General features: G+C 35.2%; 1 protein-coding gene across 2 annotated transcripts in view; it reads left to right on the top strand.

Annotated features, from left to right (window-relative positions):
• The window catches only part of LUZP2 (leucine zipper protein 2), a 772382-nt gene extending 751185 nt beyond the window's left edge, over positions 1-21197 (top strand). For both annotated transcript variants that reach the window (XM_043973415.1, XM_043973414.1), the window contains 2 exons: positions 19214-19291; positions 20787-21197. In XM_043973415.1, coding sequence (XP_043829350.1) covers positions 19214-19291; positions 20787-20891 — 183 coding nt within the window. In that variant the 3' untranslated portion in view covers positions 20892-21197. The remainder of the gene's footprint in view (positions 1-19213; positions 19292-20786) is intronic.
• Positions 21198-27808: the final 6611 nt, after the last annotated feature.

The raw sequence follows: 27808 nt of genomic DNA, 5'->3' as shown, positions 1-27808 counted from the left end.
CTATGCTATCCCAACATCCCCTTCCAAACAAGTTGAAAACAATAACTCAAGTTGAATTCCAGATTATTGGAGCCAATAAAAGTTTAGAGTGAGACATTCTTGTAGCTTACCATAAGAGGCCAGGAAGAGAGATTTGTGACATTGGGGAGGAGGTTGGCCTGGAGTCCATGTGGATGAAATTTCAGTGATAGGACTAAATGGTAGAGACAAGCAGCATCAACTTCTAGAGTTCTTTAGCCAGAAATGATCACAGAATCTTGGAAACCCCCAAAACATCCAAAATCCCAAAACTAGGTCTGAAAACAAAGCCTGAAATTTGAAACAAAGCTTCCCCACCCCAACCCCTAGTCTGAGAAAAGAGCCAAATTTGAACAAAAAGTTCCAAATAAAGAAATAGGGTGGAAAATAAGCAAACAAAAACAACAAAAGAAGTGATCACAAAAAGCTTCTCTGGTGAAATGAAGAAAACTATTATTTTTTGCAAATGATATGATAGTATACTTAGATAACCCTAGAAAATCAACTAAAAACAAGCTGAAACAATTATCAATTTTAACAAAGTTGTAGGCTATAAAATAAATCCACATAAATTATCAGTGTTTTTATATTTTACCAACAAAGTCCACCAAAAAGAGAAAGAAAGATAAATTGATTTAAAATAACTGTAGACAGTATAAAATACTTGGAAGTCTATCTGCCAAGACAAAACCAGGGATTATATGAACAAAATTAATAAACAGTTTACATGTAAGTACAAACTGACATAACATTCAGAGAAATATCAATTGCTAGGAGGTAGGCCAAGTCAATATAATAAAAATAACAATTATACTCAAGTTAATTTATTTATTCAATACCATACAAATCACAATATGAAGAAATTGTTTTATAGAGCCAGAAATAATAATAACAAGATCAATCTGGAACAACAAAAGATCAAGAATATCAATGGAATGAAGGAAAAAAATAAGGAAGTAACCTATCTGTTCCAGATTTCAAACTATATTACAAAGTAGTAATCATCAAAACAATCTGATACTGGCTAAGAAATGAGTATGTCCTCAATACATAATAGTTAATGATCTTAGCAGTTTTAGAGTAACAACTCCATATTTGACAAAAATTACTGGGAAATCTTAAAAGTAGTTTAGTGAAAACTAGGCATAGGCCAACATTGCACACCATATACCAAGATAAAGTCAAAATGGAATGATTTGACATAAAATTAATTTCATTAGTAAATTAGGGGAGTATGAAAAAAATGTACCCGTTATTTTAGTGTAAAGAGATATTGCCTATATAATGGGTAAAATATTACTTGAACTATTATTTTTACATTTTAATAATAAATGTCAATGCTTTAGTACAGATGAATGACTTGAAATGTGATAATTCCAGGCACTGTGGCAAAGTGGTAAGAGAGAATTTTGAATAGGTAATGTGCTTCAAAATAATCAGTATTTATGATAATCATAACAATTATCAACAGTAATAATAATAATAATATAGGGCAATAGTTATATAAGCAACTGCTGCTGTTCATATATCTGTCATAGTTTATAATTATAATTATACAGCATTTATTAGTTAAATGAAGTGACTTAAGCAAGGTCATATAGCTAGCAAATGGCAAGTCAATTCTTCCTGATTGCAGGTCCTGTGATTTATCCACACTTTCCTCTTCATAATTCTTTGAAGGTAGTAGCTCATCTATTATAGTCACTGCTTTGCCCACGCATGCCCACTTCATCATGTTCTTTTTGGTTGGACTCTGATGGAGAAAAGCATGTTTACCATAAGTATTTAAATGGAGAGGCCAAAAAAGCCACTTAATAGCTTTAAGCTAAGATCATAGGCAAACATGGGCTTCTTTCCAAATCTATTTTTTTTCTAATTTTGTCAGTTCTATGATTTCATAGCATTTGTATAGCTGATGCCATGGGCCCACTTAATTCTTTAGCTATATGCCAACTTGGCATATTATTCTCCTCATCTTGAAGCATTTCTGAAGTGTATCTTTTCACCTGGAATTATGTTTGGTGTAGTCCTCAGTGTAGCAGATAAACCATTGGCTTATTTGTTGTTGTTATGTCAAGATAGGGACCAGATTAGTGGATTGCAATGATAGGGGGTGAAAACAAACAAACAAACAGAAAACTCAAGTGAAGAAATTTCTGGTACCAGTGGAAGTTGGCACTTCTGCAAGTTATAGTCTTATAGAGTTTCCTAGATCACTAATAAGTCAAATAAGTTGCCCAAGGTCACACAGACAGTATAATTCAGAGTTGGGACTAGATTTTAGGTCTTTCTGGCTTTTTGATCAGCTTTTAGTACTTCTTCCATAGTACTGAGTTCATAGTACATAGTTCAAGAACTGAAAGAACTGCAAGGGTTCATTATTCAGCATCTTTTAATTCAGAACCACTAAGTGGGATGAGGTAAAATTCTTTACTGGAGTTATACATCATCTTTATGCTAAAAAAAAAAAAAACACAAGCAGGATATAGCTAAGCCAAAATAGCAGAGGAGCATATCCACTTTGGGGAAACATTGAATGTGTCAGACTCAGTGAGCTACTATTTATGGAAGGGGTTTTTACTGTTTTTTAAAGGAAATATATACACGAACACATATATACATATATATCATACATATACATACATGTGTGTATAAACGGAGATATGTCTCTATGAATGGCTAAGCCATGATATTAAACTTATTTAGTGAATTTAATCACAGAAATGTAGATTTAACTGAATGTCAATCCCAAGGAATACTTTTAATCGAGATACATTAGCAATTCTATTGAAACATTAGAACCATGCAGCTATACCTAGGAAGAATGTATGATTTCTGTTAAATGAAGAATGTGTCAGTGACCATCATTAAATATGTTTCTTCCAGAGTAGAGAATGTGAATCTTGGTCCAAAACAGCAGACGACTAGGTGGTGCAGTAGATAGAGTGCTGAGCCTGGAGTCAGGATGATTTTCCTCTCTGAGTTCAAATCAGGCCTCAGACACTTATCATCTGTGTAACCCTGGGCAAGTTACTTAACTCTGTTTGCCTCAGTTTCCTCATTTATAAAATCAGCTTGAGAAGGAAATGGTAAACCACTCCAGTATCTTGGTCAAGAAAACCCCCAAAAGTGGTCATGAATTGTTGGCCATGACTGAAAACAACTAAGAACAACAAAATATACAGTTTTAATTGTGGAATCATAGGATACAGATTCAAATTCTGCCTTTTCCATTTACTATCCATGCAAACTATGGAAAATCATTCTTTTTTTTAACTTGGAAAATCATTCTTGTTCTTGGAATCTCAGTTTCATAAAATTTAAAAAAAGGAGTTGACCTAGATGAGGAGTTCTTAATATTTGTGTTTGCAGATTTCTCTATATGTGTGTGTGACACACAGCTCAAATATATATCTCCCCTGTAATTTTCCCTTTAAAAGGTAACCCATCTTCTGCTTTGGCAGTCTAGTGAAACCTCTGAATTTGTTCTCAGAATAATATCTATAAAGGTATTACAAATAAAATTAATTCTATGGGGGAAGTTACAAAATAACATTTTAAAAGTTCGTTGAATCCATGTTAAGAATCCCTGATCTAGAAGAATCTTGCAGTCCCAATTCAAACACCTTGAACTCTTATAATCCCTAAATCTTAAAACTACCAGTACCCAGATGGAGATCATAATCTCCTAACACCTGGACTATTGCAACAACCTGATGGTTAATCTCCCTATGACAAGTCTCTCCCCACTGTCATCCATTCTCCACTCTTCTGTCAAAGTAATCATCCTAAATTGCATATCTGACCATCTCTACTCAGTAAACTCTAGTGGTTCAATGCCATCTCTGTAGTCAAATATGAAACTGTTTGGTACTGAAAATCTTTTATTCCCCCATCCAACTTTCCAATCTTCTTATACCTTACACCTCCCCTACTTCACTCTGACCCTGTACACACACACACACACACACACACACACACACACACACACACACACACACACACACACACTTTTCAGTACAGTGGCATTAGCCTCCTGTTTGTTGTTCCTCAAACAAATATATTCTAACTTCTGACTCCAGATATTTTTACTGGCTCTCCTCCATATCTGGAACATTATTCCTTCTCTTCTATGCCTCCAGGTCTCTCTGGCTTCCTCTAATCATCATTAAAGTCCCACCTTTTGAAAGAGTAGTTATCAATCCCCTTTACTTCTAGTGTATTTCCCCTTTAATTATCTCCAATTTATCTTGTCTTTAGCTTGTTTGTACAAAGTTCTTTGCATGGTGTCTCCCCCTTTAGATGGTAAATTCTATGAGAGCAGGGACCCTCCTTGGTATCCTCAGTGCTTGCACATCCTCTGGCACATAGTAAATGTTTCAGGTACTTATTAATTATTTATTAACAAACATGACCCTGTTGTATTCACAATGATGAATTCAGAGAGACTTGTAGTATATTTGATGCCATTGGTCATGTTAGACTACCAATATGCTAAAGAAAATATTTCTCCTATGAGCTACCAAGTGGTGCTGAGATGTTTTACCAATGACAGTTACCAATCTAAGGAATGTTCAGAAATCCTTTTGTTGGTCTTCTTTTTTTTTTATGTCATCATTAATAAGAGCTGTTTGGAAAAAAAACATAAATCACATAATATTTGATGTATACATGCAAACTCTGAATGTGTTGGGATTTTTAATTTGGGAAGAAGGAGGAAAATATATAATGTTTTGGTGTATTTTTATGACAATAAAAAAACACCACAAATTTAATTCATTCTTGAATTTGGATTCTATCTGAAAGGAAATAACTCTGAGGCATGATTTAGAACCCTTCACTTAGATCAGTAACTCAGTCAATTAAATCTGATCATTAAGGTAATATGGATCTCTTCTTTTTGTTCAGTGATATAGGAAAACCACAAAATTAATCAATGAGAATACTTATTGCAAATAATGCATACTTTTCTATTTGACATTGCCCAGCAGTGACATATTTTCTTCATCAACCCTCCTGTAATCTACCCTTTGATTTTTTCCCCTGATTGGTTAATAGAATGGGCCTCTCAAAGCTAACCTCTATTTTTTAACACCTTGAAACAAAAGAATCTTATTGTAAGAAGGCTAATCCTCACCTCAATCTCTAGGTTGACCTACCTTGGTTGGCATAGTGCATAGAACATTGGGTCTAGAGTTAGGAAGACTTGGGTTCAGCTTTGGCCTCAGATACTATTTGTCTGACCCTGAGAATGTCACTTAACCTTAGGTTCAACATCTGTAAAATGAGGTTTATAATAGCACTAACCTTTCATTGTTGCTGTGAGGATCAAATGAGATATTTGTAAAACATTTAGCACAGTGTCTAACCTATAGTAGATACTTAATGTATGCTTATTTCCTTCCTTGGCTATAGTTACTTTGTAACTGCTTATTCTTATTCTTTTTTTTTTAAGTGAGGCAATTGGGGTTAAGTGACTTGCCCAGGGTCACACAGCTAGTAAGTGTTAAGTGTCTGAGGCCGGATTTGAACTCAGGTACTCCTGACTCCAGGGCCGGTGTTCTATCCACTGTGCCACCTAGCTGCCCCTATTCTTATTCTTGAATACCTCCAATGACAAGGAAGTCACAAACTCACAAGGCAACTCATTTTATTTGCACATAATTCTAAATATTTGTCATATTGAACTATAATCAAACTCCTCATAATGTCTATTCACTGGTGTCCTGTCTAATGAATCAAGCAAGAAGAACTAAGTCTACTCTGTCCTCATCAACACTTCAGATACTTGAAAAAAAAAAACACTTGCCCCAAAGTTTTTGCCTTCTCCATGTCTACTGCAATTATTTCCCTTTAATGGATGATCTCAGTATCCTAATAATCCTCTTCTGAACACATTCTAATTTACCAATGCTCTCCTAAAATGGAGTGGCATGATATGAACACATTACTCCATAAATATACTGATGATGATAACAGATAATGAAGAGAAGGTGAGACTGCCTAAATCTAATTTTGCTCCTGCCTTTTGTTAAATTAAGCATAGTTATACTTATTAACCTGCAAATATGGGGGGAAATGCTTTATAGGGAGTCACTTACTTAAAGACACAGAGCAATAATAAGAATAATGAAACCCTACCTATCTATGATGAATTAAAGTTACTAGACCAAATGAAGATTAGGTTATGGGATCCTTAATGGGAATGAGTATCTTTTGCATCTTTTCATATCCCTAGCACTTAGCACAGTGACTCGCACATGGTAGGCTCTTAATAAATATTTATCGATTGACGTACATGCTGGAGTTGGAGAGAACTTGTGGAGACATTTTCAGTAAGCTTTAAAAGAATGAATAAGAGATATATCACAGAACTACAGAAGAAAAAATATTGCTCTAAGTTTTAAAGAAAGGAGAAAGAAAGAATAGGAATAATCATTTATATAGCAACTAGTGTGTGCCAGGCTCTTTCTAATAATTTTATAAAAATTATTTTATTTTATTTTCACATCTACTCTGTGAGGCAGGTACACTTTTTTATACTTGAGGAAACTAAGTCAAATAGAGGTTAAATAACTTGTCTAGGATCATTTTAGTATTTATATTAGGTTGGATTTGAACTCAGGTCTTCCTAACTCCATTTCCAGCTCTCTACCAAGCTGACACATTTTTAGATAAGAGAATGTCTCCCATCAAAGAAAAAATAATGTGATCTTGATCCTGGCCCATTGTTCAGACACATTATTAAATGGACAGGTGGGTTTAGGAGGTTTCCACAATCGAGAAAAGGAAACAGTGACTATAAGAAGAGGTTATACCAGGATAATTCATTTCCTGATTGACCAAGTTTTTATGCTTTGTCATCAGAGCAATGCTGTAGACATTGTTAACCTTGTTTTTCTTTCAAATTTGGAAAAGTTATTTGCAATTATCATTATCAAAATGTAACACAGGATAGACAATAAAAGTGAGGTAGTTTCATACCTATTAAATGGCAAGATCAAAAAAGTAGCCATTAATGATTCAGTATCATCATAGAAGGAAGCTTCTAGAAGAGTCACCAGGGAATCTGGCCTTTTGCTCTTTAACATGTCTATTCATGGCTTAGATAAAGGCATAGCTGATGTGCATCACACTTGCAGATGATGCAAACTAAGAGAAATATGAACCACATTGTATGAGGGTCAGGATGCAGCAAGATCTTGAAATTCTGCAACACTAGGGCAGAGTGAATAAAATTAAATTTAATTGTAAAAGCAATAAGCCTTATACTTGTGCTCAAATGAATGAACTTCTCAAGTATTACATGGAAAGTCATGATTAGACAAACATCTGTCTGCAAAAGACTGGAAATGCTAGTGAAAAACAAGTTTCTTATGAGTCATAAATACAGCATTTTTTATGCAACTAACCGTATTGTGGTTGCATCAGTCTACCAGGACATGTAATTGTACAGATCACAACCTATCTGTGTCCCTTCATGGGAATTACTTTTGTCCTTGTCCTCCTATAAATCCTCCACATGGAATCTATATGACCTGCTTGAGGACTCCCTCAGATTTCCTTAAATATGCTTATCATTCATTATTTCCACCCATTTTTATGGTCATACTCCCCCTTGATGATATCCTGTAAAAGAAGAGGAAAAATAATAATTGAAGTAATGATAAGTAGTACTTAGGTAGTCTTTTAAGTTTTGAAAGCATATTCTTTCATTTAATCCCACTTCCCTCACACAATCATGCATCATTAAAGCCATGAGATTGCTTTGTTAGCCAATAAAAAAAGTAACTTGAAATTGGGAGTCCTTAAGAGAGACACAGTATCCAAAATTCAAGGTGTGGTAGCCCCGGTGTATATCACTATGGTCAGATTATAGTAGGAGTTTTATATTGAGTTCTGTGTATCACATGTCAGGGAGGAAATTACTAAGATGAAAAATTCCCAGACATAAACGTGGCCAGGAAGTTCCTAAATATTCTCAGAGCCATACTAGCTTAAATACTGTGGAGGTAATTAGGAATATTTATAATGGAAAAGAGAAGGCTTAAGGAAAACATAATGATTATATTAAGTTAATAATTTTTAAAATCTTCATAACATTTTAATTTTTCCAAAAGTGAATGGACTTCCTTGGAAGTCAGTTGTCTCCGATTAAGGTCTAATTATGCCTGAATGAACATTTCTTCTATATTATAGGAAGCAATTCTTAGATATAATCTCACCTAGGTGACCAATTTGATGACTGTAGGTTTCTCCTTTTGTGATTCTTTCTCAGTACTATCAGAGATCCTGTATTTCTCAGTGTGAGTCTTCCCTAATTAGTGACATCATAGCAATCCTTTCTCCCTTTAGTGAACTACTAAAATAACTTTCCCAAGCCAAAAAAGTAAAATCATAAGCTGCTGTTCAATTCCCTTGTAATGTGTCACCACATTTGAATAAATTGGTCCTCAGATTACAGCTCTATGAGCCATTAACTGATTAATATTCAAAGAAGGAAATAGGGAGAAGTAAAAAGAATTTTAGACTTAGAATCAAAAGACCTGAGTTCAAATTCTACTTTTATTCTTTACCACTTGTTGAACCTGGGACATTCAATTTCAATGGGTCCAAGTTTCCTCCTATATAAAAGGAGGTTGGACATCATTATTATCATAATCACTCGCCAATTACTAATCACCATCATAATAACTAGAAATACACATATATATGTGTATATGTATATGTATGTATACATGTATATACATATGCATATGTATGTGTATATATAAATATTCATAAATCTCTATATCCCTATCTATCTGTTCTTTACAAATGTTATACACACAACAACCTTAGAATAAAGGTGCTGTTATTATCCTGGTTTTACAGATGAGAAACCAAAGAAAACAGAAGTTGAATAACCGGTCCAAACACTTGCTACTAATAAGTGTCTGAGGCCAGATTTTAACTTTTTAAGACTTATAGAGGTCTTGCTTACTCCAAGTTTATTGCTCTTTCCAATGCATTACATAGTTACCATGCATAAATGGCTTCTAGATATTCCTGTTTTAATCTATGATCAGGTTATTATTTTTTGCTAAGACCTGAGCTTGTGTTATACTAACAGAGTCTTGAAGAACCTAGGGGATTACCCTTGGCCCTGAATCTGTAATACTGTAACCAATTATATTCTAATGAGGAAATAGTATTTGAGAATAATGAAGGTTGCTTTTAATAACTTAACATGTTTAATTTAACCAACTTGTTTCATGACATAATGAAGCAAAACTTAAGTGACTTAGTTACATTCCAGATACCAACCACCCCTCCAGAAATTATTTTCCCTATAAACCCAATTAGTAATAATTTACCATGACTATTGTTGGACAATAAACATCTTTATTATGCTGGAAGCCCCCCCCCCAAAAAAAAAACTTGCTTTGGTTCACACTGGTCAAAATAACAAACAAAAGTGAACAGAATTATTCATGAAAATTATTCCCAATATTTTCTGCCCCTGATGAAAAAACTGGGCCTTTAATGTTCAAAAGGACTGTTAAAGTTGTATCATGGGGGGCAGCCAGGTGGTGCCATGGATAAAGCACTGGCCCTGGATTCAGGAGGACCTGAGTTCAAATCTGGCCTCAGACACTTGACACTTATCTAGCTGTGTGACTCTGGGCAAGTCACTTAACCCTCACTGCCCTGAAAAAAACAGTTGTATCACAGGGATAACACTATTTCTGACAATATGAAATACACACACACACACCACCACCACCACTACACCACATATCTGGGTTGGCAGAATATCCCAGGATTTTATGCCAGTGCTTTAGGACTCCATGTTTTCACTGATGTGGGGCTCAATGCTTCCAATTATGTTGATAATGGCAGTTATACATTCTAGTCAAGGGTGATTCTTAGTTGTAATCCCAGTTTCTTTGCCTTTTGGAATATCATATCCCAAGCCTTTCAGTCCTTCAATGTAGAAGATGCTAGATCTTGTGTTATCCTGAATTTGGCTCCACAATACTGAAATTATTTCTTTCCTACTGTTTGCAATATTTTTTTTCTTGACCTTGGAGTTCTGGAATGTGGCTGTAATATTCCTAGAAGTTTTCATTTTTGGATCTCTTTCTGGAGGTGATTGGTAGATTATTTCCATTTCTATTTTACTATATGTTTCTAGAATATCAGGGCAATTTTTCCTGACAATTTTTTGGAAGATGATTTCTAGGCTCTTTTTTTTATCATGGCTTTCAGGTACTTCAATAATTTTCAAATTATCTCTCCTGGATCTTATTTTCTAGGTCAGTTGTTTTTCCAATGAGATATTTCACATTGTCTTCTATTTTTTCATTCTTTTGTTTTTTCTTTATTGTTTCTTGATTTCTCATAAAGTCATTCACTTCCATTTACTCAATTCTAATTTTTAAGGAATTATTTTCTTCAAAAAGCTTTTGTACCTCCTTTTCCATTTGACCAATTTGGCTTTTCAAGCTATTGACTTTTTTCCCCATCATTTTCTTGCATCACTCTCATTTCTCTTTCCATTATTTCCTCTACCTCTCTTACTTTATGTTCAAAGTTCTTTTTGAGACTTTCTGTGGCCTGAGACCAATTCATATTTTTATTTTTGGAAGCGTTGAGTGTAGGAGCTTTGACTTTTTTATCTTCTGAGAGTGTATTTTGATCTTCCTTGTCACTATAGAAATTTTCTAGGGTCAGTATTTTTTCTGCTTACTCATTTTCCCAATCTGTTTTCTGACTCTGTTAAAGTGTGACACTGCTTCCAGGGTGGAGCATGTATTGTCCTAAGCTTCAGGGGGTTTTAGCAGCTGTTTGCAGAGATACTTCTAGAATTCTGTAAGTCCTTTGTTCTTCCAAGGTGGTATGATTTAAGGAGAGGCATGATCACCACTCACCTGGCCTATGCTATGGTCTGCAAGCAACTACAGGCCTGTTTCTCTACCTTTGAACCTGGAACAGAGTCCTGATCCACTATGCATAAAAATTCTGGTGTGTTTGTGCTCCTCTCCCACCTGGGGCTGCCACCCAAGACTGTGACCTGCCTGAGAGCATGAGCAAAACAACAGTCCTGCCTCAATGCCAGCAAAGAGATCCCTGTAATCTCCCCCTGGCCAACCACGTGACCCCCTCACCATCCATGTGCAGAGTTCCAGAAACAGCTCCTGCACTGCTGATTCAGAAGCTCCTGTGGCCTACTTTGCTGGGGCAGGGTCTGTGCTGGGGTTGGCTGGCATGGCTTGCACTGCTCTGTGCTCTACTCTCACCCTAATAAAACATACCTTTCCTGCTGACCTGATAAGTTGTCTTTGACTGGAAAATTATTTCACCCTATCCTTTTGTGGGTTCTGCTGCTCCAGGAATTGAATTATTTGAAGGTATTTGGAGGGTTTTTGGGGAGAGCTCAGGCAAGTCAGCCTTTCCTCTGCCATCTTGGCTCCACCCTCTTTGAACATTCTTTTTTTAAGAAACTGAGGCTGCAGACAGTTATCCAGAGTTATATTCCCCTAAAACTATTGGTTTTTTGTTTGTTTGTTTGCTTTTTAGTGCTGCACCAGTATTTTTATTTCCTGTTGTGGAAACACGAATATCAATAAGAACCCCTCTATCTCTCTACACCTTAGTAGCTGTACTTCCTGACTTGATATTTCTCCTAAAAATAATCCTTTGTTGGCAGAAGTGCTGACAATTGAATTCAACAATCTTTGCTTGTCCATCTGTTAACAATTGCCTACTATGTTTTTGGCACTGTGCTAAACTTTCAGAATTCAAAGAAGGACAAAATATGGTCCCTACTCTCAACAACCTTATACTCTAATGGAAGAAAAAAACATGCAAATAACTATGTATAAATAAGTTTCCTACATGATAAATTAGAGATAACGAGTATAAGGAAGGCATTAAATTTAAAAGAGAGTCATCAAACCTTCTGGTAGATGATATTTTAATGTGTTATGCTACTACAATCCCCAACCAAAAGAAGACAATCTATCTCTGTACCATACTTATGATCTTTCTGACCTGTTAAGACCTGTAAAACCTCAAGCTGTTCAAAGATAATCTTTCAGATTCCATAATTCATAGTCACTTCCATGCCAGGATAAACTTTGAAAATATCATCTATAGATTTCATCTCTCTAGGTGCAGTATGGTATAATCTAGCAATATTGTCATTTCCATTATCCTCTCCTTTAAATCAGTCATTAATTAAGATTTTTCAAAAATATATCTACCACAATTAATAATCAGAGTAAAACTCACAACACATATACATACACACAAACATATCTACTCATGCATACATAAGTGTAGATATACATATACATGCACACATACATATGTGTGTAAAGATGGTATGTGTACACACATATGTTGATTTGGCATTGATAGTCTTCTTTCCATACATTATATCATTTGATTCTCACAGTATCTCTGGAAATAAGATACTAGTGAAAGTGTTGTTATCTTCATTTTATAGACAAAACAGTCTCAGAATTTAAGTGCCATACCATAGAATGAACTATAGAATTCATCTAGTCCAAAGCCGTAATTTTATAGATGAGAAGACCTGAGATACAGAGTGATTAATGAATTGCCTAAGGGCAAACAGGTAGGATGTAACAAAGTTGGTGTTTGCAGACGTTTTCCCTGCTTCTGAATCTAGTGGTCTTTCTTATAAAAATAGGGGTGAAGAAGATATACTCACTGTATTTCTGTGGGCAAGTCACTTAATCTCTTCATGCCTCAGACAATTCCTTAGGATTTATGTAGTAAAGGAATTCCCTACCCTGAAGAAATCAAAGATATTGCTTTTTATCTAAGTAACTGGTTAAAATATTGATTAGAACAAGACAGAAGAAAGACCCTTTTGGCAAACACCAAAAAACAATGAATGTAGGATATAAAATTTGTAGATCTTTCCAGCAGTAGTTTTACTACACTGTGATCTTTTCATTATATCGTGTTTAATCCAATCACAAAACTTCTTCGCTTCCCCTTTTGTAAGATCCATCTCTCTTATTCAAAATATGTATTTTATTATGATATTCTGATATCATAATACATGATATGAAATATGAAATTCTGAAATTTATTAAATTTCAGCAATGCCCATAAAATTTCATTGCATATGTAATAAATATAAATTTTGTTTAGTTTATTAACCAAATCATATGTGTTTTTTTCTTGAGACTTTACAACATACTTTGATATTATTTTCATGACAAATGCATGCTTTCTTTAATGGTTTCAGAGTCTGGGGGTTTTATATAGACAGTCTTCCATCTCTTCAAATTTTAGTCAGCCAGTTGCTTACTATATATTTATTTCTCATTGTCAGATTATATAAGGATGCTAAAATAAAACAAACCAAAAAGTCATTCAACTGATTTTGCTCTTTGATTTCTACCTTATTCTTTCCACTACAAAGTTACCTCTTATAGTAGGTAATGAAAGTGTCACATTTATTCAGAAGTCTACCATTTGTCCACGTAAGAGAGCTGTAATTAGGAATCTGTAAGATGGAAATGGTGATATTTCTACCTTACTCTTGTGTTCCTTCATGAGATAGTATGTGGAAAGATTTGCAAACTTTAAATTACCATGCAAATTGGTTAGACCAGTAGTTATTGCTCTTCAAAAATAGCTTTGTGTCCATGTCTCTGTAGTATGGATAATTAATTCACACATGAATCTAGAGAAGTAGGTAACAGTCAATTTTTGGCTTTTCAGACACATACTACAGAAGGATTTGATTAACAGCAGGTGTGATTAACTATTCTCATATACATAAATTTGTTCTCATATCCCCTTCCTTACAAAGTAACCCAGAGGGAGTTTCCCACTACCATAACTTTTTACCTGCCTTTGTGAATGGTAAAATTCTCTAATTTTGTGACATACTAGATAATTCCTCCAATAGAAAGATAAACATGGTAAAGATCTTTGTAAGTGGAAGATACACTTGTGTTCAGACTACATAAAGGCTAAACAAATGCTTTTTAAATTAATGGGTGAAGAAATAATACTTGGAAAGTAATTTGGTATGGGCCCTAGGTCATCCCAGTAGAGTGAAAGTTCAACTACATTGCCTGTTTTCTGTGATTCATTACTAATGTACCCCTACTTCTCTGGAAACTTAGAAGAATCTTCAAGATGTGAGGGCCAAAATTTGATATACGGAGCATTAATTGGGTGACGTGCCTAAATACTGGGGTCCCAGAAATATGAGGGAACTTTTAGGTTTGCCCTCCCCTCTGAACTGCCCTTTTTAGTTATTTCTCCCAGTCCAATAAGGAAGGAGTCTTATAGCTTTAATTCACAGAAGGATCAGATTTTATTACTTGGGAATTAATTAAACAACAAAGGTGAAACTAATAAAATCAAAGATAAGGAAATAGGAAAAAAGAAATACAGATAAATACTCTTAACTCTAAACTTAGTCTACGGAATCCCCAGATCATTTCCAAATAAGCTAATTTAAAGGCATTTAGGGTTTTCTGTAATGAACTCACCAAAACCTGGACAGTCTACAGTTGCTCGCGCCACTGGAAAAGCAGTAGCCAGAGAGAGAGAGAGTGTTCCAGAAGAATCTCTGCCTCATCCAAAAGGGGAGGTCCTTCAAAAACTGCCTATGGAGAGTTCTGCTTCTGACCTCAGTAGTATACATAACTTCGGGGTGGGCCAGGTGTGGCCCCTCCCAAATGAGTCAGCTAAAAACTGCAATAATAATTTTATCACAAATAATTTTTACCACATTCACCTATTCTTCCCTTTCTTTCTCCAAGTTAGAGTTTGCTAATGTGCCAACTCTTTAGCAGGTAGCAGTATTTATGCTTGCTCATTTCATGCAAAATACAAGAAAATCTTGTTTATCTAATCTGATTAGAAAGCAGTAGGTTCTAATTCACAAAATATTGTGGTTGATACCTATGTGCATATTTATATACATATTATATATATGGGTGTACTGTATAGATACATTCATTTTTGTGCATGTGTATGCATGTTTATATTTATAATTCTGGCAATGGTTCTTTGAAAAAAATTAGCACGGTAAAAGAGTAAAATTACATAAATTAAACTCTGTATTCCAATTCCCATACCCCATGTGTTCCCTCTCTTTATGCCTTTCCACCTCCTCTAACTTCTCCTTATCCTTCTTCCTTTCTTTGTTCTTCTTCCAGTCATCCTTCCTCTACCCCTCCTCATTCCTTTTCCTCTTCCATTGTCTCTATGCCTCTCTCCCTTCCACTAGTTGTGGTATTTGAATTACTATTAATTCTACATATTTCCTTCTTAGTGACAATATCTTCTGTTTCTTGTTATTTTTAGTTGTCAATAATGTAGAAAGTGCTAATATGCTGGGGAGAGTTTATATATATTTTTGTAATAATTTAAACAATTCCATTCTGTCAGCACAGCCGGGAGAATGGCTCCCAGTGCTGCTGAATATAGACTAGGACATGGATGGTTCCTTAATTATACTTCACATGGGCCCCTTGGGATATGGGAAAATCTACCAAAACTGAGGAGCTAAAGGAAACAAATGAAGTTGCTTTCCAAGTAATTGCAGTATCCTTTCTGATATTTATGCTGAATTATTAGTTAGTATATTTAAGAAGAAAATACCTTAGTATTTCTGTTCTATGCCAGACTGGTTGCAATGCTATAGCCTGTGGTCTCATTTGGATTAGTAGTGAAGCCAGCAATAATTAACGAGATCTTTCAGCACTCAGGGCAGAACAGTTCTGGTGTGGTTATGTTTCCCCTTCTTCCCTACAACCGAAATCATTATATGTATTGTTTCTGCTTAGTCCTCAACCCAGTAGGTTAGGAGTTAATTGTCTAGAAAAGCAAGTCTGTCCCAGCAGAGATAAAGCATGGCCTGTATGTCTGACTAAATGAAGTCTCCACCCAATCCCTGTGGGACCATGTTTGAGGTAGCCCCAAGGTTTGCACAATCTCCTGTGACATTTTGAGGGGTCATCATTTTTCAACAGGGCTTGTTTAGAATGCTGGACTATTCTCCCATCAGGGACTCTATAAAGTAGGTAATAAAGCATACAGATTTCATGGGTCCCTTGTTTTCATACAAAGGGAAAGTTTGCTCCAACAATAGCTACAAGCTTGATAAGATGCTTATTAAGACAAGATGCTTACAAGTTATAATAACTTTGGCCTTATCTAGCATTGCCTTCCTGAGAAGCTCAAAGGGCTTTATGAATGCTATCTCATTAAGCTTCTTCCTGAAACACAGAAGGAAAAGAAGTTTAAAGGTTTTGTTTTTTTTTTTTTTTTAACATAGAGCATGGTAGGAGGAAAAAGGCTCTTTGGGGGCTTTATATTTTTATTACTATTGAAATTTAATTAACAAGACTTGACTTTTCAATGTAATTCATATTAACTAACTTGCCCAGAAACCACTATATTTAAGGCATCCTAGGGGCTGTGGTATGAAGATAGCTATGGCAAAGGGCAAACCATGAAAGATAAAAGAAGGGTAAGAGTGTGACAGATAATGAGAGTGTCCCCCAAGAGCAAATGTAATGATCACAGATTTGGGGACAAAAGGGAGAGGAAATATTATCTAGTCCAACTCACTTCTTTTTAGAGAGGAGAATAATGATAAATACATAAGAAAGTTATAGGCAAATATCTACAAAAAAATCTAAGGAGGGATGGTATTCTTATTATGAATAGTATTTTTTAATAATTCATCTTTTCACTAATTGAAACAGCCATTATGTGGAGAGCTTATTTTAATTGTTTGTGTATCTGTGTATATATGCATGAATGTATACATACTAATGGTAGAAGGAAAAGAAGCCCTTGATTAGATCTACAAAAAGCAAAGCATTACAGTTGTGACTGACCAATGAACTTGGAGATGTCCAAAATATAGTGTCATCTTTTCCTACATATTCAGGGGTTCAAGGAGACCATGAAGTTTGAAATTGTCACAGGACTGGAGGTTTGATTTTACATATGTCTGTATATGCTATGTGAAGGTTGTAACTATTCACCACTCTGCCTCTGGTTATTTCCCATTGTTCAATCTTTCCCATTGTTTTTAGAATTGATTGAATCTCAGATGTCATCTAGCCTAACCCCATCATGTTATAATAGGGAAATTGACCCAGAAAAATGAGTTGTTCAAGGTCAGATTCTTGCTAGCTAATGGGCTCAGCTTCTTGTCTTGATAGTCATTGGCAGAATGACTAAGGTTGGGGTGAGGGGGTGAGAAGAAGAGAGAAGCAAACCTAAATTTCACACCCGTGCAGAACATTACAATAGCCCGTATTAGCTTATTTTATTATTCTAAACTGTTCAATACAAGAAAATGATTAAAAAAAAAACTTTTGAATAACTAATCTAGAATGTGTTCTTGGCTATAAGTGCTTTCATTTTTATTAACAATGGAGTTTAATAAATATAATTTTTTTCTTCTGATTACCTAATGATTGTGGCTTAGTTTTCAAAGTACTTTCTCTTGCAAAGGATAAAGGAATTTTAGTAACACAGTTGATTTTAAAATATGTTAGTTGTTTCTGATAAATAGATAATTCTATTGGGCTTTATGCTGTTAAACACATACACGCACATATGTCTAGTCTTGGTTGGGCAAAGTCGCTTAATTATACTCTATGCACCAGTTTCTTCATTACTAAAATGAATTTGGATAAAATGGTCTCTAGGGCTCTCTGCAAATTTTAGTCTATGATCCTATGAAACCTAAAGAGACACCTGTTCATTTATCTCTCTAGCTCACAGAGTCACAGACCAAAATTTGCAAAAGATTCTACAGAGCTCTTTACAGAGTATCTTCTCTAGTCTCTTTATTTTATAGATGAAGAAATTAGTGCTAAGAATGGTTAAATGACTTGCCTAAGGTCTCATAGGTGCTGTAAGAGATAGGAGTTGAATCTACATTATCTGATTCCAGAACCAGTTCTCTATTTCTTTCTACAATGCCATATCCCTAATATTTAAGTACAGATGTGTGTGGGTATGGATGTGCATTAGGGAGGTAATTATATATCAATAAATCTCTATATAGATATGAATATGGATGTTTATGTATATATAACACATATGTGCATTATTTATATGTGTATGAATATATAACATAACACACACAAGCTATACATATACTATATAATATGTGGGCATATAACAACACACATTTATAATACAAGTGATGTGCATTCAATGTACACATATGCATATGTGTTTACATAAATGCACATGCATGTTTTCTCTATTCTCATGCTTTGTGTTTATGCATATGTTTAAAATATACACATATATGTATGTGTATATAATGAGAGAAAGACAAAAAAGAGTATAGTATATGTACATATACTTACATATAGTGTGCTATATCTATTGATCTCATCTATTGTAATCTTTCTTCTTTCATATATATATATATATATACATGTGTATATATGTGTATATATGTGCCTATATGGGTGTGTCTGATATTTAAGGAGGCAATATAGTATTTATATAGTATATCAATTATGTGTTTCTATATTATAAAATGCAGTTGATATATGATCTAAAGAAGAAAAAACAGAACATAGAATGTGAGAGAACATATAGATACATACATTAGACATACAAATATATGGAAACTAGCATAATATATATGGTATTATATATGTATGTATATTCTCTATGATCTTTATTTAACTACAGATTATAGAATATATGCATATACAAAACACTCTACATAAAGTAGGGGAAGGGAGGGCAAAAGAGGAAGAGAAAGAGGTGGAAGAAAAGAGAGAGCTCTGATAACAGAGAATCTATTGTAATATTCCATTTTCATGGACAATACTGATAAATAGTTCAGGATTTCCATGCTTTTGTTTGTTATTCCTTACTTAGAATTATTTCTTTTTCTCATTCTGAGAAGGGCATTTCTTCTTCCACTGCCCTCTTTTGCAGCAGCTGAATAATACAAGGAGTATTTAAACCCACCATCAAATGTCTTTGTCCGAGTCCTTTTCTATTAGTGATAATTATCTCTGCTGTTTGTGATTATGATTTGGCCTTTCAATGAAAGGCGACCTGCTGGAACTTTCTCAAGATCTGAAAAGCTCAGGGAGTTCATACCTCCACCCGTGCTTTTGTATGATGCATCTCATGACATTCTCAATGGTTATTTTTATAGGGTGGCAAGATATGTGTGGTGAATCACAACTCTACCAATGTGAACAACAAGACAACAGAATTGGATCCTGTCTTTCAGGTATTCTTGTCCTTGAGTAAAATTGAAAATATTTCTAAAACTCAGTCAACGGAGTCAATATATTTAAGTCAGATTCTGCTTTGTCCTTCTGAATGTATCCCCATACTCAAGCGTACGCATTAGATAACTATTCAGACTAAGTCTCAACAAGGTAACTTTGGGGTTGCCTCAGTGTTAATCCTCTTTTTGAACTCGAGGATATCCGAAGTGGATAGCAAAGCAATGTGGTCAGTTCCTGAATATTTTGTTTCAAATAAAAACTTGCCCATATCAACCATTTTACAAAATCAATTTCAATTAAAACATTTAATTAAAAAAACATTCATTGGGGCAGCTAGGTGGCGCAGTGGATAAAGCACTGGCCCTAGATTCAGGAGTACGTGAGTTCAAATCCAGCCTCAGAAACTTGACACTTACTAGCTGTGTGACCCTGGGCAAGTCACTAAGCCCCCATTGCCCCGCCCCTCCCCAAAAAAACATTCATTAGTAATTAATTACTTTGTGCTACTACAATAAAAACATTAAATTATCCTTTGAAAATTCAAAAGAATAACATATATTATTTAAAATTTTGAGACAGGGCAGCTAGGTGGCACAGTGGATGAAGCACTGGCCTTGGATTCAGGAAGACCTGAGTTCAAATCCAGCCTCAGACACTTACATACTTAATAGCTTTGTGACACTGGGCAAGTCACTTAACTCCCCTTACCTGGCAAATACAAGCAAAGAAAAACCAAAACCAAAGACTTTGAGATAATTGTTGTGAATGTCCTTTTCTTTTTTTTTTCTTTTTTTTTTTTTTTGTGGGGATATGAGGCTTAAGTGATTTGCCCAGAGTCACACAACTAGTAAGTGTCAAGTGTCTGAGGTCAGATTTAAACTCAGGTCCTCCTGAATCTAGGGCCACTGTTTATCCACTGTACTACCTTGCTGCCCTTGCACATCACTTATTTTAATGTAAATATACATACACATTAAATTCAATTTCAACAAGCATTCCTTGACGGCCTACAGTTTTCAAGACAGGATGTCATACACTGTAGTGAACAATAACAAACAATTCTGTTCCTTAAGCACTTTTTAGTCTAATGGAGGGGAGTGGAAGGAGGGAGTGGCTAAGGGGTTCGAAGGAAGTATTTAAAGCACAAGTTAACTGCAAGAATTTTGTATTAATACAGTGCTTTTCATTGCCCCATCATTGCACATGGACTTAAGCTGTCTTGTTTGAGTTTAAGTTATAGTCAGAATAGTGTTGGAAAGAACCTTTTCATAAACACAGACTCTTTGTATGGATTGTATTACAGATTGAACTACAGAAGCTTTAGAAACTGTTTTTTTTTTAATTAAACATTGCTTTTAAATGCAATTTATATGCTGTGTCCCGGGGTTGTCAGTGTATTTTTCCTGCCAAATTCTAGTCATCAGCAATATGTTTGCTCCTGGGATGGTATTTATCTCTAACTTGACTAACTCATCCTTCTATGTTGCTTGACAGAAGCTGTACACTCCTCCTCAAACGAAGCTGGAGATCCCCAAATCAGAAGATAACAACCAGAAGACTTCCAAAGGCATTGCAAATACAGAAGAAAAGACACTGTAGGCTTCAGGAAGCTCTGTTGCAAATGCCCATTTGCTAGTGTCTTCACATTATTTTTAGTCCAAAGGCATGACAAAAATACTAAGTTTCTAGAGCATGCATCTTTTCCACTATTTTCTGTATGTTTGTAAAGTAGCCGAAAGAATTTCCAAAATCCTACATGCCATTTACTATCCTTTAGCAATAATATCTTTGAAATCGATATTCACAAAAATGCTTTTGTAATAGAATCCAGTTTTTTAAGCCATTATGCTGTCTGGATCAGTAACTTGCTTACTATAAAATAGTTGGTTTTGTACACTAACACCATTTCAAAGTTTGTTTTGTTGCCTGATTTTTTTCCCCTATGGTTATCCTTTTCTTGGAGAGGCTTTGATGGCAACATGAAAATAAAGACCACTCTTTTCATTAGTACCAGCATTACTACCAGCCTTACAAATGGAGTCTGCATCTTGCTATCCGCACAGCAATGCACAGGGCTCGAGTGTCTGCTATCCAGATTATGTACTTTGATGGGATGTGGTTGTAGGTGAGCATAGTATGAGAAGTGTTGTGGATTAGATGGTACAGTGCTGGGCTTGGATTCTGGAAGATATATTTAATTTTCACTTCTGGCATATCCTAGCTAGGTGATCCAGGGCAAATCATTTAAATGCTCTGTGCCTCCTAGAACAAGCTGTAAAGTCATGGCCAGGTTGGGATCTGTTACATAAGAGAGAATTCCCATCTCCGATCTCATCTAATCCAATCCACAGGTCTTTATGACTAATTGTCCACTTGGCTATATCTGGATAACCCCAGAGCAACTGAACCAGAGAGTGTCAAGCCTTTGAAAATGAATTTTCACAGACGCTTGTCTTTATGTAGCCAAAAAAGAGAAAAAAATCTGGATGACTAATGCCATTTTTGATTGGCTTGATGAGGTATCTTGGCATGTTGTAGGCATAGTCTGTGTGTGTGTGTGTGTGTGTGTGTGTGTGTGTGTGTGTGGTGTGTAAAGTCTTCTAACTTAGGAAGGAATAAATTATTAAATTTAAAATGGGAGGCAACTAGGTAGCATAATGTAGTGCTGGGCTTTCTGATCACTTTCTGCCTTGTCACTTTTGGCAAGTCCTTTGACATCTCTCTACCCCAGTTTTTTCATGTATAAACTGGGGAACGATTCCCAGGGTTTCAGTGAGAAAAAAAAGTAATATTATTTGTGAAATGCATTACAAACCTAAAAAATGCCATAAAAGCTATTTAAATTATTATTCAATTACTACCTGAAGTGGGGACATTTAAGGGGCAATATGGTGACTACAATATATTCCTTGGAACAAGGAAGACCTAGATTCAATTCTTGCCTCCTACAAGTATGGATATGTGACCCTGGGAAAGTCATTTAATCTCTTCTTCCAGGCAGTTCTCTATGTGTCAATTGCAGACTGTGCAGAGCAATCGCTGAACAGCATTGGTTGAGAAAAGTTTCTCACTTGGAAGTGATTTGACCTATGAAACCAAAGGTCGAGGAAGAAAAAGGAAAAGGAAGAGGAAGAGGAGGAGGAGGAGGAATAAAAAGACTGTAGCAATTTTGAATTATAGCACTTTAATGCTCGACGAGACATGGGAGATCAGCTAATTTAACCATATTAATTTAAAGATGAAGAAACTGAATCCTAAAAAGTAAAGTGGCAGATCTGAGGTTAGAATATCTTGGCCCAGTGCTCTTTCTACTGCCTTGTATTTGCCAAACTTTTTGCTCACATCTATGATTTCTGAAATTGTCGGCATTTATAATTAATGAAAATATCAGAGCCAGATTTTAGGTCAGAATTCCTAATAATTTGAGTTGTCCAAAAGAAAAATGGGCTATCTCAGGAGTTGTTAGGTTCCCCATTGATTGAAATTCTTATCTTAGCATCTGGAGGACCATATTGCCAGAATAATTTGAAAGGAGTTCAGGTCAGGTAGGAATTGGAAAAGGTCATCCCTCAGACCACTCAGAGCTTTGGGATTCTTATGAAAAATGGAGTTTTGTGAAAAGCAAAAAAGAAAATGAAGGGGGGATGGAAGGAGGAAAGGGAGGGGGAAGGGGTAGGGAGATGATGGGCATGGGATGGGGGAAAAAGGAGGGATAAATGCAGGGGAATGGGGAATGGGAACTGAAGGAAAAAAAAAACAGAGGGGGGAGGGAAAGGAAAAGGTAGGGAGAAGGAAGGGGTGGGGAGGAGAAGGGAAAGGAGGAGAATAAAGGAAGGGAAAAAAAACCTGTCAAAACTTTCATGCTCTGACTTAATAGTGGCTATATATACAAGGAAAAGTAGAAACAGTGTAATTAATTATTCAATTTGTTCAGTGGGGAAGCAGCCAAAATGGAATGTCTAGTTCCAAATATGACTCTTTGGGGTTTGATTAGATTGCATCATTATCCACACTGATAATACATTTTTTGTGCGTGTGGTTTTTTTGTTTGTTTTTTGGTTTGGTTTGGTTTCTTTGCGTGTGTGTGTGTGTGTGTGTGTGTGTGTGTGTGGTTTTTTTGTTTTGATTTGGGTTTTTTGTGGGGCAATGAGGGTAAAGTGACTTTTGACTTGTCCAGGGTCACACAGCTAGTAAGTGTCAAGTGTCTGAGGCCATATTTGAACTCAGGTCTTCCTGAATCAAGGGCCGGGGCTTTATCCACTGTGCCACCGAGCTGCCCCATAATACATTTTTGCTATCTTTGTAAACTCAATCTACCAAAGTGATACCAAGATTTGTCTTCATCAAGCAAGGAGACGCCACTATATTGACCATAACCACATGATTACCTGAAGAAAAAAATAAAAAGGTACTTTGAGGCCTCACTCAAAGATTTATGACTAAGATGACAAACCCCAAACCTCAAACATATTATTTACTTTTTCATTTGAAATACCCTATCACACCTTTGGTTATTATGATCCTTCAGAAGTTGGATAGGAATGGGGATCCATAATTATATTTTTCATAGATGTAGTCTTTTACAAATTGTTTATTGGGGCAGCTAGGTGGCACAGTGGATAAAGCACCAGCCGTGGAATCAGGAGGACCTGAATTCAAAGTCGGCCTCAGAAACTCAACACTTACTAGCTCTGTGACCATGGACAAATACCTTAACCCTCATTGCCCTGCAAAAACAAACAAACAAACAAACAAATAAACAACTAAATAAATAAATAGACAAATAAATAAATGAATAAACTTACTTTAGCCATTCCAAAAAAATCATTAAAATCCCCTAATAAAATATAAGTAAATAAATATTTATTAAACACTTATAGGAAAAAGTGCCATGATTGGTGTTCCCAATGGAAAAGAAACAAGAAAAATAGTCATAGCTCTAAAAGATTTTGTGTTCCACTGGAATGATAAACACAGAAGTTTACTGAATGTCTTCTCCAGGTTGAAATAGGAACAGAATCTCAGAACTAGAAAGATCAGAGTCAACTGAACTTTCCCTGTAGTTGAAAACTGAACAATTTATCATTTAACCATGGCTTGAAGGCCTATTATTTGGGAGAGTCCATTATTCTCTGAAGCACCCCTTTAAACTTTCGTTATCTTTAAAGGTTAATAAGGTCTTTGCTTTCATCAAGCCCAAATTTGCTTCTTTGCAACTTTTACTGATTGATTCTTATTTTGTAGATTCGGGATAAACAAAATAATAATGCTTCGCCCATTTTATAGCTCTCTAAATGCTTGAAGATATCTTCCAACAAACTTAATGTTTGGGGTAGTGGGAGAGAACGCCAGTTTCCTTCAATGACTTGAATTCATTGTTCTTTGCCACCGTGTTTGCCCTCCTCTGGATGTTATTAATACCTTTCCTAAAATATGGAACCCAAAGTTGAACAGACTGCTCTAGTTAGAGGTGTCAAATACACTGCCTGAAGGCAATATTTGGTGAACAACACAACTGCTGCCCAAACCAGAATAAATGTAATTGGGAAATATTTAATAAAACAAAATAGGAGATAGCATTATATTTTAAAACCAAGTGGATATGAAGACTGCAGAAATCTCTATTTGAGTTTGAAAGCACCATTCTACATGTCATCTGACGAGAATGGAGTAGAGAAGGGCTGATGTCCCCTAGTCCTGGACCCAATGACTCCCTTCATTCAATTTAAATTGGATCCACTTTAGTACCTGCTATATCACACAGATGACCCACATAGAAATTAGATCTGCATTGGTTTAAAATCTTATGTTACTTCCATCTTTAATAGTAGAATTCAATTTTGCTCCTTTTGTATGATAATGGTAGGTCTATTTTTTTTACTAAACATATTTAAAAATGTATATTCATTTCCTGAAATTCATGGGATTATCAGAAAATCCCAATATTGGGGAAAGTATTATAATATCTGTCATCTATACAAAGGATAATCTTTTTTTTTCCCCTTTTGGGTGGGGCAATGAGAGTTAAGTGACTTGCCCAAGGTCACACAGCTAGTAAGTGTCAAATGTCTGAGGCCGGATTTGAACTCAGGTCCTCCTGAATCCAGGGCCTGTGCTTTATCTACTATGCCACCAAGCTGCCCCCTATGCATAGAATAATCTTATTGTATATCCATGGTAAGTAGGGGAAAAATAACCCAATTATGTTGGCCAGAAACTAATTTGTATTAAAAACTATACAACTTTTATTGTATAACCTACTTTTTATCTATATGTTACCAAAGCTAGCAAAAATAATATTTAGTTGTTTAAAAATATAAATAATTGTCATTTTTTTTTACATAGGTTGATTCCTATGTTAGGACTGCCTGTGAAATTCTGTTTGCTTTGAAATAATTTTATCTGAAAATCAAATTAGCACTTATTTTATGATACATTCATATACATGCATATTTAATAGAGAGATAAAGCAATAAATTGATATATTTATATATTGATAGATCAATAGATAGATTGCTTGATAGACAGATAGATAGATAGATAGGTAGATAGATAGATAGATAGATAGATAGATAGATAGATAGATAGATAGATAGATAGATAGATAGATAGATAGATAGATGGTAGATGAGAGAGAGAGAGCAAATACAAAATCCTTTGCTTGGTATTCAAAGCCCTCTCTAAACTATTTCCCTCCTGCCATTCCAGTCTTCTTCCCTATTACTTCTCACCACATACTCTTTGTTCCAGTGACACTGGCCTCCTGGCTATTCCATGAACAAGAGACTCTATCTTTTAAGTCCAGCCTTTTCCTATGACTTTCCCATGCCTGGACTCTGCTTCCTCATCATCTCCACCTACTGGCTTCTTTTAAGTGCCAAATCAAGTATCACCTTCTAGAAGATGCTTTTCTGTTTGTTTGTTGTTGTTGTTGTTGTTGTTGGTTTTTGTTTTTGTTTTTTGTGGGGCAATGGGGGTTGTGTCTTGCCCAGGGGGGGTCACACAGCTAGTAAGTATCAAGTGTCTGAGGCTGGATGTGAACTCAGGTCCTCCTGAATCGAAGGCCGTGCTTTATCCACTGTGCCGCCTAGATGCCCCCAAGAACTCTTTATACTCTTAAAAATTATTGAGGGTTCCCCAAAGAGATTTTCTTTATGTGAATTATAGCTACTAGTATTTACCATATTAGAAATCAAAATATCTATCTTTTATGAAGAAACTAGTTTTGACTTCATGGAACATCTAAGAAAGTATTGAAGACCCCAAATTGGCACAGATCATGCTTTGAGAAGCACTTCACCACACTATATCCGATATATATTTGTCTCTTTCTCTCTGTCTCATATTCTCTATATGCATATATATTTCTATGCATATAATGTATGCATGTATGCGAAATTCATATATACATACATATTTTATGGAATCATAACACAAGACTGCACAAAGATATACACATAAATATTTAATATGGGTTACACACATGTTTATATATACATGTGTGTATATATGTATATACATGTTTATGCATGTATACATATATATTGTTTATGTGTGTACATACACACATATATATTTATATGTTTATATATGTATATATATAATTGTTTTCCTAAAGAGCAAACACAGTTCAATGAATAGACTACAGAGCTGAGATTAAAAAGATTTGGGTTCAAATAATGTATCAAACATATATTAATTATACAACCACAGGTAAATAATTTAATTTACATGAGCCTTGTCAAGGTAGATTATAAATAATATACAGTTGTGATATGCTAATTAAAGTTTCTGACACTAACAAAATCATATCTCCTATATATTCAAATATATTCATAGGGCAGCTGGGTACTGCAAGGGATAGGGTGCCAGTCCTAGAGTGAGGTAGACCCATCTTCTTGAGTTCAAATCTTGTCTCAGATACTTACTATTTGAACTTTGTTAAGTCATGTAATCCTATTTGTCTCAGTTTCCTTATCTTTAAAATTATCTGGAGAACTGAATGGCAAACCATTCCAGTAACTTTGCCAAGAAAACTACTAATGGGGTCACAAAGAGTTGAATACTACTGCAATAACTGAACAAACATGTATGTATATTATGTGTGCTATAGATATACATAGAGAGAGTACCAAGTATGCCTGACTACAATGCAGTTTTGATTATTTCTATTCCTTCTTTCCCATTGGAGAAAATGAGTGATGTTCATAGATGTTGTAGGATGTATTGGCATTATCACAGCAACCTCTATGTATACATGTTTATGATGTGTATACACATATATATTGTGAATATACATGCACACATTCTCAAATTCATATGTAGGGGGTAAATATAATGCCACCATATTCAAAGAAGGAAAAATTACATTGCCGTATATCCTATGTGAATCAAAGCAAACATTTTGTTCATTGAGAACACTGAATGATTGGACTTTTCACTGTGTGGTTGCCATTGCAAATGAATCATATTTTATTTTCTAAAAATAATATTTCAATGTTCCCCCATACTCCAAC

Source organism: Dromiciops gliroides, chromosome 6 (genome assembly GCF_019393635.1).
Source record: "Dromiciops gliroides isolate mDroGli1 chromosome 6, mDroGli1.pri, whole genome shotgun sequence".
NCBI lineage: Eukaryota > Metazoa > Chordata > Mammalia > Microbiotheria > Microbiotheriidae > Dromiciops > Dromiciops gliroides.
Note: the sequence above shows the minus strand (reverse complement) of the source record. Positions and strands in the feature narration are given on the sequence as shown.